This window comes from Chelonoidis abingdonii, chromosome 14, assembly GCF_003597395.2.
Source record: "Chelonoidis abingdonii isolate Lonesome George chromosome 14, CheloAbing_2.0, whole genome shotgun sequence".
Classification (NCBI taxonomy): Eukaryota; Metazoa; Chordata; order Testudines; family Testudinidae; genus Chelonoidis; species Chelonoidis abingdonii.
Genome location: NC_133782.1, coordinates 26699769 through 26712743, shown reverse-complemented (window position 1 = coordinate 26712743; position 12975 = coordinate 26699769). Strand labels below are relative to the sequence as shown.

Sequence of the window (12975 nt, the reverse complement as noted above, 5' to 3'; positions counted from 1 at the left end):
GGAATGGACATGAGCAACGCATCTCGAACAGCAGCAGTTATGAGAAGTTGAATAACTGTTCTTTACCCCTCCCTACAGGGAGGCAGTGCAGCAAACCTAGGAAGTGAAACTGCTCAGAACCAAAACAAAACAAAGCAGGCTAGTACCATTTGGTACTTTGTGTGGTAATCCACACCTGGGCCAAGTCACTACAAGAAGCCATCAGTGGTGGGAGGGTGTGAATAGGGTTGCCAACCCTCCAGGTTTGTCCTGGAGTCACCAGGAATTAAAGATTATGTCATGTGATGAAACCTCCAGGAATATGTCCAATCAAAATTGGCAGCTGTTGGACTGGAAGATTCTGACTGAAGAGCGAGTCTCTTTGCACTGGCGTGAAGGATAATCCAAGGTGTGAGGCAAGAGGAGAACCAGGCCCATTGTACCAGATGGAGAGAAATGGTGAAATAAAAATGGGATGTACTCTTCAAACATGCAGGGGTATTGTTAATGCAGCGCAGGGATTTCATTTTCACGTTGGTGGTGTTCCTTTAGCCACACTGCCTGCTGCTGAATGAACACACCCATTAGCTGGCCCTTCTTCCCCTTGCGGAATCAGGCTGTAAGCTCATCAGCACAGCAGCTCAGCTTCGTGCTTCTGATGCTCAGGCCTCTCCCAGTACATAGCCCTTAGGTGGTCCTTCTACCTCCTGCTTTACCTACTGTCCAGGGAGGCCAGCTGGAGCTGCCCGTTGGTTCCGGGTGATGCTGAGCCTGGGCTTTTTCTAGGAAAGGCTCATTTCAGCCACAGAAGGGTCATTCCAGCATTTTGTCCTCTGTAGCCCCTAAGCTCCCTTAGCTCCTTTGTTCAGTACAGCCCACAATCTGCTCTGGAGTGAAGCCAAACTACTGGGGGAAATCTTAGATCCCATTCCAAAGGCAGCCAACCCATGGAGCTAGCTGCACACTCTGCACAGAACAAGCTCTCCCCACCCCCCCAGAGCCTTTTTAATAGATTGTGAGTGGGGAGGGACTATGGGCATCAAACACATTGCATCCAGGGGGCAACCACAGCAACTAAATTTCCTAATGTTACTTTGAATGATTTTCAGAGCAATTCAAGGAGTAAGCCCCAGGTATATCAAAGAGCAAATTTTGATCAATCAGCCACTGGGAGAGTGGCTCTCTGAGACCGTGCAGATCACAAAGGCCAAGATGAAGCATGGAGAGATAGGGACAGAGGGTGCTTTGTTGCCGGGATCCAGCTATGGAATGACGTGCCAGAAGAGCTCAGGTGAACCTGAGTCTGACCATCTTCAGGAAATGCTGTTGCAAAGCCTTCCTCTTTGAGGAAGACTTTCCGCTTAAGTGACACTCACAACGCAAACACCCCTTTCATTCCCAAACCGCCGGCCTCCTAAAAATTACACTTTTATTTTTCCCCAGGGTGCTCCACCCACCTATGGTGACCAGATGTCCCGATTAATAGGGACAGCCCTGATGTTTGGGTCTTTTTCTTATACAGGCTCCTATTACCCCCCATCCCATCCCGATTTTTCACACTCCCTGTCACGTCACCCTAGCTCCACCCCCGCTCCGCCCTGAGGCTGTGTCCTCACCCCACTCTCTCTACGCCCCCTCCCCTGAGGCCCTGCCCACCCATCGCTTGCTGATCTCTGCCCTCCCCCCAGTATCTCTCCCAGCCACCAAACATCTGGTTGGCTACGGCTGAACAGCTGTGGCTGGTGGGTGCTGAGCACCCACTATTATTTTCTGTGGGTGCTTCAGCCCAAGCACCCACAGAGTCAACACATATGACTCCAAGGTGAGTTCTGATCCCATAAAGGGAGATGGGCCAGAGACTCCTTGAAGTCCATTAGGGATTGGTTTAATATGTTATTGATTTAACATGGAAGATGCCCAGAGACTATGGCGATGGGCATCAGTATAAAGCTCCAAGCTAGAATGTAACTAGTGCCATGGTCCCAGCCAGCTCTCTGCAGGCCACCGGGAGATCCCTACAGCAGTTTGGGACCTTCAGGCACCAATGTTAAATCACTCACTTTGTGAAATTACACAAGAAGTAGATGTGAGGACCACATTGCAAGTGAGATTCCAAATCCACCCTCCAGTGCTGGAACTAATGTAGCTGCCCAGAACAAGACCTGCCAGTATAAGGCCATGGAGCTGAAAGCAGCAAAAATGTCATTGCAAGAGAAAATTCATTACGGGTTCCATGATGGGGGAGTCCCAGCCAGACGGCAGGCCGCGCTCCACAGATTAGCAGCTGCCACTCAAACATTCAGCCCAGATGGGCCACAGGTCTTGGGGGAAACATGCCCATTCTGGGTAATCCGACAGAAAGAGATCGAGGCTGCTGGGCTTCCATGTGTGTCTAATTCTGAAAACCTCAAGGATGTCCAAGATAGGCAGAAATGTTTTCTAAAATAGCATCAGCAAAGGGTCAGCCAATGGCCCTAGGGTTTATATAATCCACGAGAGCAGCTGGGTCTGAACTCGGGATCCTGCCTTCCACAAGTCAGGGGGAGGTGCCTCATGAGGAGAAGCCCCTGTGCCAGGCAATCTGCTTTGGAACAAAACAAACCTCATTTATCCCACACCGAGACCTTGCAAAACATGGGAGAGAAAGTGGCTGCTGCCATGACAACTGCCCATGGCAGGACACTGCAGCTCCAGGGCTCCCAGGTGCCAGCCGAGATTAGGATTTAAGAGGATGAAAAGCGGGGAAGGGGAAACTCATGGTAAAGCTGGGACACATTTCAACTAGGCAGGGAAGCCAGACTGTCAGTTACATTAACTTTAGCAGAGTTCTGTGTGGCTTGAAAGCTTGTCTCTCCCCGCCAGCAGAAGTTGCTCCAACAAACGCTATCCCCTCACTCACCATGTCATTGTAAGTGCCCGACTCTCACCCCCAAAGAGCACTCTTGGGCACCCCGTTACCACGGCAGTATCGCCAGCCATCAATTGCTCTGACTTGGCCTTTGGAGGCTGCCGTTTGGGCAGGACTAACTAGTTCACCCCCAGAGATCAGGAAAAGCTGATGACTTTGAAGGCCAAGTTTCAGACAACTTTCAAGGGTGCAAATTCTGTTGGCCTAAGCAGCTGTGCTAGCACCACTGGCTTGCATGTGGTTATACCGGCTGAGAATCTAGCCCAAAGCCACCAGCTTGCCCCACTCCTGGAAGCGCACAGTAACAAACCGTTGGTCCTGCTCTCTTCCTGCCAGATAGAGCAGCCTCTGGGCTCCTTACCCAGATTTACATTAACAACAATTTAAGGCAGTTCAGGCCTTGGAACAAGAAGAATCCTGGATTTATTTAAACAGGAAATGACCCTGGACCCTGGAGTTTTCCTCCAAGCACAAGACCAAAACAATGGGCTGGGGCAGAGGGTAAGGAGCCCCTCGGCCCCCCAGCATCACTGCTGCACAGAACACTGCGGAAGCATTTAAAACTTCCATGGTTTATTATTCACTTTGTGATGGGCCCCAAACACCTGACCGCCGAGGGGAGAGCTGGTCCCAAGTGCCCTGCTGCAGCCAGGACAAGGAGCCTCCCTCTTCCAGGGAATTCCCACACGGGAGCAGCTGGGTGTTGTGTACAGCAGGTTGAACTCAGCCCAAACCCACCCTCCCCAAGTGCCAACAGTAGTGCAATAAGGCAAGAGTTTATCATTTTCTTACAAAAAGCCATTTGAACAACTGCTCAACCAGACAGAAAATGTAGGAGAAAGGGCACCATATCCAGCGGAGTGACTCTGTAAAAGTGGCCTGGGCATGGGTGGGCATGACCGTGTCTCAATCATTCTCTGCTGAACGTGCTTGGTTTAAAAGTAAAATGACGAAAGGGGGTTTTGAATTAGCAGCCCTTCACCCCCTTGGGATCTGAGAGTTGAGCTGGGTTCTCTGTGGTTTGTGTTGCCGGCATCAGTGCCAAGGACCCTGACTAGGATCCTGCTTGGTTTCTCGGAGCTGTGTCAGGTCTGAAGAGTTAATAGCAGCAGCAACACTTATCTTGGTCCCTAAAGTGTGTGGCTCTGGCACACAGGGACCAGAGCCGGGGAGTAAGATGCCATTTTTGCATAGTCACTTTTCTGAGCGTAGCCCCATTTTAATGCTGCTCTAGGTGTGAGGGAATAACACTTCGGGTAGATGTCTCTCCTTGCTAAGTGGCTGCAGCCCAAAGTACTAAGAGCCTCCTTCCAGTTTGGATTTGTATTTCTAGAGAAGAATTCTCCCTCCTGGCCTGTCTCCCAAAATCCCAGAGTGGGGCAGCTCCAGGATCTAAACACAAGGCCCAAATAATAAAAGAGGGGGTGGGCTGAATGGGAGGGCCCTTCCTAGGAAACTGAAGCACTGGGCTGACACTCTGTATTCCACATGCAGCCAAGCGCCGCATGGATTCAATAAGTGATGCTATGTTACTTCTATTATTTTGTCCCTTCCCCTGAAACCTCACAATGCTGCTGTCTAGCTTCCAAAGGGACAGTCTCTCTTCTCCCTTAAAGGGAAACCCCCAGACTATCCCCAACCCTCCCTGTCCCTGCACTCATTTCCCCTCCCACTCTTCCTGGTGGTTTGTATTTCAGTTTGGTGATTTTCCTGTACATCCCTCCCAGACGGTTCAAACTATTGCTTTCCCTCTGCTATGGAAAGCCAATGGGTTGTTCCCTGGATCATCTACTCATTGCAGGAGCTGTCCACTGTGCAAGAAACTCTCTGATTTCCAGATGCAACAACAGAATGAAGAAACAAGTGTGAGTCAGTCACAGCTAAGTCCCCAGAGCTTGCTGCATGCCAAGCTGGAGCATCACTGAGAAAAGCAATGGAGGAGGAGGAACCAAAGCAGTCTACGAAGAGATTTCCAGTCAGTTCCTGAAAGAGAAACACACATCTCCAGTGGTTTTCCCCACAAGTGATGACAATAAATTAAATTAAAGGGTTTATGGCCTTAACTCTCTGGGCCTGAGATGCAGCCCCAACGTCAGCCCAGCTACCTGCTCTGATCCCTGCTGGACTAGCCGGAACTGATGGTTGGAGTCATAGCAGAAAGCAAAGCTGAAGGAAGAAGGGAGGTGCTACGACAGAGGCCACGTGGCCCTAGCAGCAGCGGTTTTTGGCCAGTTCTTATGATCTTGGCTTTGACTTCAATGCCACTGTCAATGAGGGTACTCCCATCCAAACCTCAGCCCTTTCTTTCTCTGCAGTAGGTAACATCCCACAAGTCAGACCATTCTCAGGGAACCCTCCCCACCCACCCCAAGCTTTGCGTGTTTCAGATAGAAGTCCATTCCCCAAGTCATGCAGGGCAGGGTGATTATTTCAGAACCAGCATGGCCTCCGTCCCGTCTTTCCTTGTCAAGTAGAGTCCATGAGTGAGGTAGTACTCTCGCCGGAGGAAGGCGTAGAAATAATCAGAGATGAGCAGGATCTGCAGAAGTGAAACGTACAGGGTGTAAGTGACACTTCAGACCAAAGACTAGCTAGCTTAACAGACCACTGATGCAAAGCTCTTTTTCCCATATCACTCCCAGCCTCGTTTCTGGCCAAGTCTATACGAAGCGCCGTTTCGGCGCGTTAAAATAGAATGCTCGGGGTTCGATATATCGCGTCTCGTCTAGACGGGGATATATTGAACCCAGAGCGCGCTTACATCGATTCCGGAACTCCACCAAAACAAACGGAGTTCCGGATTCGACATGACAAGCCGCGCACATCGATTCTGCGCGGTGAAGACGGGTGAGTAAATCGATTTTTCTCGTAGCTGAAATTGCGTATCTAAAATCGATTTTCGCACGTCGTGTAGACGGGGCCTCTCATTCAGGAGAGCAGTAACACAACCCAGTCCAACCTCTCCCATCTCAGAACCCCATGCTGATCACTTCTAATGGTCTTTAGTTTAAAGTCTGATCACTTCTGAGTGACTGTTTTATTCAGAAGGGACAAGAGCCTAGGAAGGACTAGAAGAAAAGCCACAGATGCTCGGGATCTAACACCAAAGGAAACAAGATAGAGGCTTTTGGGACTTCAGTGCTACCAATACACATTGTACTGATGGGTAAATTGCAGGAAGACTAAGGCCCAGCTTTTGAAAGGTATTTAGGTGTTTCATGCTGAGCGGAGCAATGCCCACACACCTTTCAAAATCTGGGCCTAAGTGACTTGCCCAGGTTATTACAGCAAGTCAGTGGCAGAGTGGGAAAGAGACCACAGGAGTCTTGGGCACTAACCACTAGGCTACTCTTCCTCCCAAATGAATCTATTTTGCAGTGAGATTCCATTGTGCTGGGTCCTGTACAAGTGTCTGTGAAAACTCAAGAGCTAACTCAATGAACAGTTCTGGAAGGAAGGCCTAAACTCCAACATTTAGGAAGGGCTTGTTTTCTGTAACTGCCAATCCGGGCAGCTTCTACAACAGGGACTGGCTTTCAGTGAGTGCCAAAGTTTGATCATTCTTAAAAAACTATTTGTTATTTACCTACTTGCCATTCATCCACTGATACCATTGTCCCCATATCTGCCCATCAGCACTTGGATCCCACCCACCTGGGAACAAAGCAGTCATGTTCACCAGTGACCCTGACCCATTCTGGAGCCGGAGGCCTTTATAGCAATCACTATAACAACCAAGTAACAGCGTGTCATAGCTGCAAAGCACTTCCTGAGCATTCATGATGTTACTCAGTGAATTCATTCAAGATGGAATCTTACCTGACAGCCCTTCTGGGTGCTGCCTGGACCAAGGGAATGGGGTGATGGGCCGGGTGGGAGAGGCAGGAAGGGAGCTCGACTGTCAGCAGGAGGCAGCTTGGTGTGGAGTAGGTAATGTGGCTGCAGATGGGAGGGCGGGGCAGGTCTGATGGAGTGGGAAGGGCAGGAGATTGTGGAAGTTTGGGTGGTCAGTGGAGCTGGCAGAGACAGAAGGGGAAAGCACAAGGCAGCAGAGAGCTGAGGCAAGGCTGGGAGAGAAGGAGCTGGGAGGTAGTGCCTGAAGTGGGGTGTGAAAGAAGGCTCAGATCTCCCGCTCTCTCCCACAGTGTCACTTCACAAAGACGAGTCAGCATTTCCATGGAAGGCTGTAAAAACTTCTGATCTGGAAAACAATTCTGCTTCCAGATCCTACATTTTCTACATCCCCTTCCCCACCCTGACTCTTTATTACTGAAGAAATCTGCACCTTACGGAGCTCATCTCTAAAACCCTGCGACAACACAACTGCTTGGTGTGAAAAGGATGATGCTGTTCCCAGTCAAGGCTGATTCCTTCAAGCAGAGGCTATGGCACATCTTGTTTGGACACGCCGCTCTCACTAGTGGCACAGCAACACAGGAGGTATCAATAGCCTCAGGCGAAAGAGGTTCTAAGTCCCATGCAAGGCAGCGGCAAAGACACCTGTAGTTAGAGTTCTCTGGTTCCAGGGGAAATCGGTGTTACCTTGCATGAAGATCCCCACAACAGGTGATCCCCCATAGCTGCAACACAGTCCAGGAAGGCAATCTACTCATTAGCTGCACCAGCACAAGCTTTCACTTATCTTCCCTTTAGACTGGCAGCCTTGCTTATGTGTGGACATGCCAAGATGCAAGCCTGGACCTTATGTGTAATAAATATACACTCTCCTTCCAGGGGGTTTCTTTCTGGAATATTTATTTTCTCTAGCACAGATGAGGAAATAATTCCCACCCATTGTCACTGCAAACATCTCCAGCTATATGGAACTTTTAGGAGCCCCATGTAGCTGAAGCCTGGCCTCACATGAGTAATTCACTCCTGGAAGGAGGCCTCATTTCTTGGAGCACACAATTAGGGAGGTAAACAGATCATTAAGTTGAAACACACACTATGTCTCAGCCAGCTCAGATAAGAACACCACCCAGGGAACCATTTACCAACAACAGACAAGATCAGTTAGGAATGTAAAGATGAGGTAAAGAGTAGGTTGAATGTGGACATGCATAGACAGAGCATGCTGCACAGGGACTGGTTCCTGCAAAGTAACCACACCAGTCCAAAACTGTGTGATGTAACACATTGTAAATGCAATGAGATGTGTAAATGTATATGAAGGGAAAGGACTGCTGTGTAACTTTGGATGTGTGGTACACCCTATACCCATTGATGGATACGTCCATCAATGGCTATTAGCCGGGATGGGCAGGGATGGTGTCCCTAGCCCCTGTTGCCAGAAGATGGGAATGGGAGACAGGGGATGGATTGCTTGATGATTACCTGTTTTGTTCACTCTCTCTGGGGCACCTGGCATTGGCCACTGTCAGAAGATAGGAATCTGGGCTAGATGGACAATTGGTCTGATGCAGTATGGCCATTCTTATGTACTCACTACACTTGAGTTTGATCAACTCAGAATAGCTTTGCTGTATGCCAAATAAAGACAGCTGAGTGATGAAATCTGGAATCATACTGAGTGTTTTGGACTCCAGAGAACTGGATGAAGTTTTCTCCCAGAACTGTACAAAGTGTCTGAATAAGCTGAAAAAGGTCTTGGAGGGAATCCCAACAGCCCAGAGTTGCTGCATTGGAAGAAGCCAATGCTCCATCTGATGTGGCATCCCATCTCTAATAATAGCCAAAGCTAGATACTTCAGAAGAAAAAGTGTAAAATCCAAAATAATACCCTTCGCTCTGCAACATCTGCTGGGGTGGGGGGGTGGAGTTTCTGTCAAACTCCACTTGTTTAAGCCTTGAGAGCGGACGATTTTCAATTGGTTAAAGTCCTGAGCAGGGAAGCCATGAGTTTCCATTAATGCCATTTCCCTCTCCTAGCATCTTGCTAAGAAATACCTCGGCAGAGGAAGGAAGAAAAGTGACTCAGGAAGGGTTTGCAGTAGTACTGGACACAAGGGTGACCTGTCAGACACTGCAATATACTAGAGATGCACATGACAACTGGTCCCACTCTCTCCAGAGCTGCCAGTAACAGCCACCTCAGGTTTTCCCCACAGGGTAATTTTAGTGATGACGGGAATGTCATGATACTGTTCTTTTGCAGGGTGCTGTGCAGACATTAATGAAGCCTCAGAACAGTCCCATTTCACAGCTGGGGAACCTGAGAAGTTAAGTGACTTTCTCCAGACCCCACACCAAAACAGTGGCAGGACTAGAACTCAGAACCTAGGCCAGTCACAGCCCCTGGGTTCCCCAGATTCTCCATATGAGGTTAATTACCTCAGCCATGAGATTGTGAGGCTCATCTCATTAACATCTGGAAAACGCTTCAACAGCCTCATATAGCGGCCCCACAGAAATGTAAAATATTGTCTATAAATCTGCCTTGACCTGAACAACCAGGTTAGTCCATAAATCACTCACAACTGCACCCATTTGCTGCAAGACTTGTTTGGCCCGTGACTGAAATCTTCACATCTTCCAACTGTTAAAAGCATGTGCACTCCTGTTAACACACAGCTCTGCTGCAGCCAAACAACTCTGAGAACAGCATCATGTGTGCAATGAGAAAGCATCTCTGTGCTAGAGAGCTGAGAGCCCCTGGATGGCATTTCTACCTCTCAGTTATCCTTGGAAGTGTAACATGAGACTCCATGTGGGAGTGCATCTCTCTGCCTGCAGCATCCACTTGCTATTAACGACAGGGCAGACTGACTGTAACGGCCAGTCTACACTGAGAAACAGAATGGGGACAACTGTGTTGTAAGTGATTTACACCACAGGTTCTATGTGTAGTTTTGCTGGTGTCCTAAGGAGCCCCAGAGCTCTGGCAGAATTGTTGGTGAGGGAGGCAGTGTTGCCTAGTGGCCAGGACTCTGGATTGGCACTCAGGAGGCCTAGGATCTATTCCTGCCTCTGCCAAAGGGCAGTAGGGTGACCTTTGGCAAGTTATTTCACTGCTCTGTGACTTGGTTTCCCCATCTTTAAAATAGGGATAACGAAGCTGACCTCATTTGTAAATTGCTTTGAGATCTACTGACGAAAAGCGCTATATCAGAGCTAGGTACTGTTATTAGTGACAGTGCATCTTAATGTGCACCAACCAGCTGTCTTCTGAAATAAACACACAAATGAGTGGGTGCTCTGATGATCACACATTAATTTCAAGGTCAGACTGTTCTGGGGCTGAGTCTCCCATGTGTGACAGCACAGCAAAAAGGGTGCCAGACCCAAGGAGGGACTGGCACTGCAAAGCTCAGATGTGTGTGTGTGTGTGTGGGTGCGGAAAACATGGCCACAGGGTGGGTAATCTTTTACTCTAATCGCACAGTCCCCTTTCTCAGAGGCACTTCTCATCTGCCTCCTTTCAGATTTCATCCCCTCATGGAACATGCAGTGATGCTTCCCACAGGAACAGTAACAGCACAACTATATTAAAATCCCTGAGGTCACCACTATGTAGAATACAAATTTTATACAGTGACCATCATTAGAAAGTCAATAATCAGTTACCACACAGCAGTATACTTAGAACAGGAGGTAAGCACGGTACCTTAGACAGCATGGTATGGTATCTCTTGGGAAGTGCTGATTTTAATGGAAACTTTTTAATGCACAGAAGGGGTCTGAGTTACGACTGCTGCAGGGAACAGATTATAAAGGCATAGAAATCAAAGTTAAGTCCCAATGTTGCATGCAACAATAGCTCCAATCTGGTATTGACTGGCATGTGAGTAACGGTTAAGACAACATTGCTGCCTTGACAGAAGGACAGGTAGAGTCCCAGGGTGGGCCAGCTCCCTGCAGCCCTCAACCCCAAGTAGTGGTGAGAGAGTCTCCCTGGAAAAGGCAGGCCAAGAGGAGACTGAAGTTCACAAAATAATAGTAAAAGTAATCCAAGACCAGTCGCTCAGTAATAGACCCATGGCCCTATCCATGGGCAAGGCACTGTTGGAATATCAGCCCTCACCATTCTCAAGGGAGGTGGGTGAGCGCTGTTATCCACAGTCTACAGATGAAGACTCTAAGGCACAAAGAGATGAAACGATTTAGCTACAATAACTCCTCAGTACACTATGACCATACAGTGCCCTGACTGGGGCTGTTATGTGCTGATCTCACATAAATTCTTAAAACCGCCTGTGACAGAGCCAAGGCTAGATCTTAGGGCTTCCTGAATCCCAACCCTGTGCTCCTTTGCCATTCCTCGCAGCCCTTCACCTTTCTGAGAAGTGAGGCCAGTCACTTCAGATAACCAGCTCTGGCCAAGTCAAGCTGCAGATGCCCTGGCCTCCCTGCCACTGTGAATGATGACACCACACATGCCAAAATACAAGGGCACAAGAAACAACCCTTTGCGAATCCCTGTTTTCATTCCTTTCCTTTATGGCCCTCGGTGACATGTTGCTCTCATGGACAGTAACCAAAGCGCTAGCAGCAGCTCCTTTTTGTGAAGGCTCCCAAAGAAGTCAGCCTGTGACATTACAGCGACAGGTTCCTTGTTAGAAACCCAGAGAGTTATGGGAACTTAAAAGGAGCTGGTTTATTTCCCACACTCTTTAAACTTTATGCTGATATGCTGCAGCTTGTGGAAAAGTTGCTGCGCTCACCTTACAAAAAAGCCCACAGGTTAAAACAGGACAGCACCCTGGGGAACAGATGTGATGTGAACGTGGATAAAAGACGGTTACTCACCTTTGTAACTGTTGTTCTTCGAGATGTGTTACTCATATCCATTCCAATTAGGTGTGTGCACACCACGTGCACGCTCGTTGGAAGATTTTTACCCTAGCAACACTCGGTGGGTCGGCTGGGTGCCTCCTGGAGTGGCGCCGCTATGGCGCTGGATACATACTCCTGCTGATCCGATGGCCTTCAGTTCCTTCTTGCCGGCTACTCCGACAGAGGGGAAGGGGGGCGGGTTTGGAATGGATATGAGCAACACACCTCGAAGAACAACAGTTACAAAGGTGGTACATCTTTCTTGAGTGCTGCTTCATATCGATTCAATCAGGTGCATTCCACAACCTTACATAGGCGTGGCGTCGAAGTAATGTTGCAGATGCAAAACTGCTGAGCCAGAAGCTGCATTGTCTCTGGAATCTGTGTGAACCGAGCATAAGAGGCAAAGGTGTGGACCGAGACCAGGTAGCTCGGCGACCATATCTCCGGATGGGTACATGAGCCAGGAAGGTGGCAGATGAAGCCTGAGCCTGGTAAATGAGCAGTGGGGTGGCCGAGGGAACATGAGCTCCGTCATAACAAGTAACAGATGCACGCCATCAACCCAAGATAGATCTGGAGTGAGACATAGCCTTCATTCGTCTGCCACCGGCGACGAAGATTGTGGGGATGCAGTGTGTTGCTCCCGCATGATGGGTGTGGCTTTGGGAAGAAGAGCGGAAGGAAGATATCCTGGTTGACAAGAAAGGCCGAAACCATTTTAGGAAGGAACACTGGGTGTGGTCGCAACTACACCTTGTCCTTGTGAAACATAATATATGGTGGGTCCACCGTTGAGAGCCCGAAGCTCGGAGCCTCGTCTGGCCGATGTAATGGCTATGAGGAAAGCTGTCTTCCAGGACAGGTATAGTAGCGAGCAGGTTGCTAACGGCTCGAATGGGGCAGACATGAGTCTGGTTAGAACCAGGTTGAGGTCCCAGGTTGGGGAAAGGGCGTTGTACTTGGGGATATAGGTGCTCCAAGCCCTTCAAGAACCTAGAAACGATAGGGTGCGAGAACACAGAGCGGCCACTCTCCCCTGGGTGGAAGGTAGAGATGGCTGCCAAGTGCACCCTCAATGATGATACCGCTAGGCCCTGCTGTTTGAGATACCAGAGGTAGTCCAAGATGGTGGTGATCGAGACCTCGGTGGAAGCGACAATCTGCATTTCGCACCAGCAGGAGAATCGCTTCCACTTGGCCAGATACGATGACCGAATGGAAGGTTTCCTGCTACCCAGGAGTGCTTGTTGTACTGAGGCAGAGCAACGTAACTCTGACTGGCTTAACCACGCAGCAGCCATGCCGTGAGGTGAAGGGACTGCAGATCTGGGTGGTGAAGTCTGCTGTGG

The 12975-nt window shown here is 49.2% G+C and overlaps 1 protein-coding gene across 1 annotated transcript in view; it reads right to left on the bottom strand.

Annotated features, from left to right (window-relative positions):
* Nucleotides 1-3443: 3443 nt before the first annotated feature.
* PIGU (phosphatidylinositol glycan anchor biosynthesis class U) overlaps nt 3444-12975 on the bottom strand; it is a 56463-nt gene continuing 46931 nt past the window's right edge. The window contains exon 12 of the mRNA XM_032769646.2: nt 3444-5426. Within this exon, the coding sequence (XP_032625537.1) occupies nt 5313-5426 (114 nt within the window). The 3' untranslated portion in view covers nt 3444-5312. The remainder of the gene's footprint in view (nt 5427-12975) is intronic.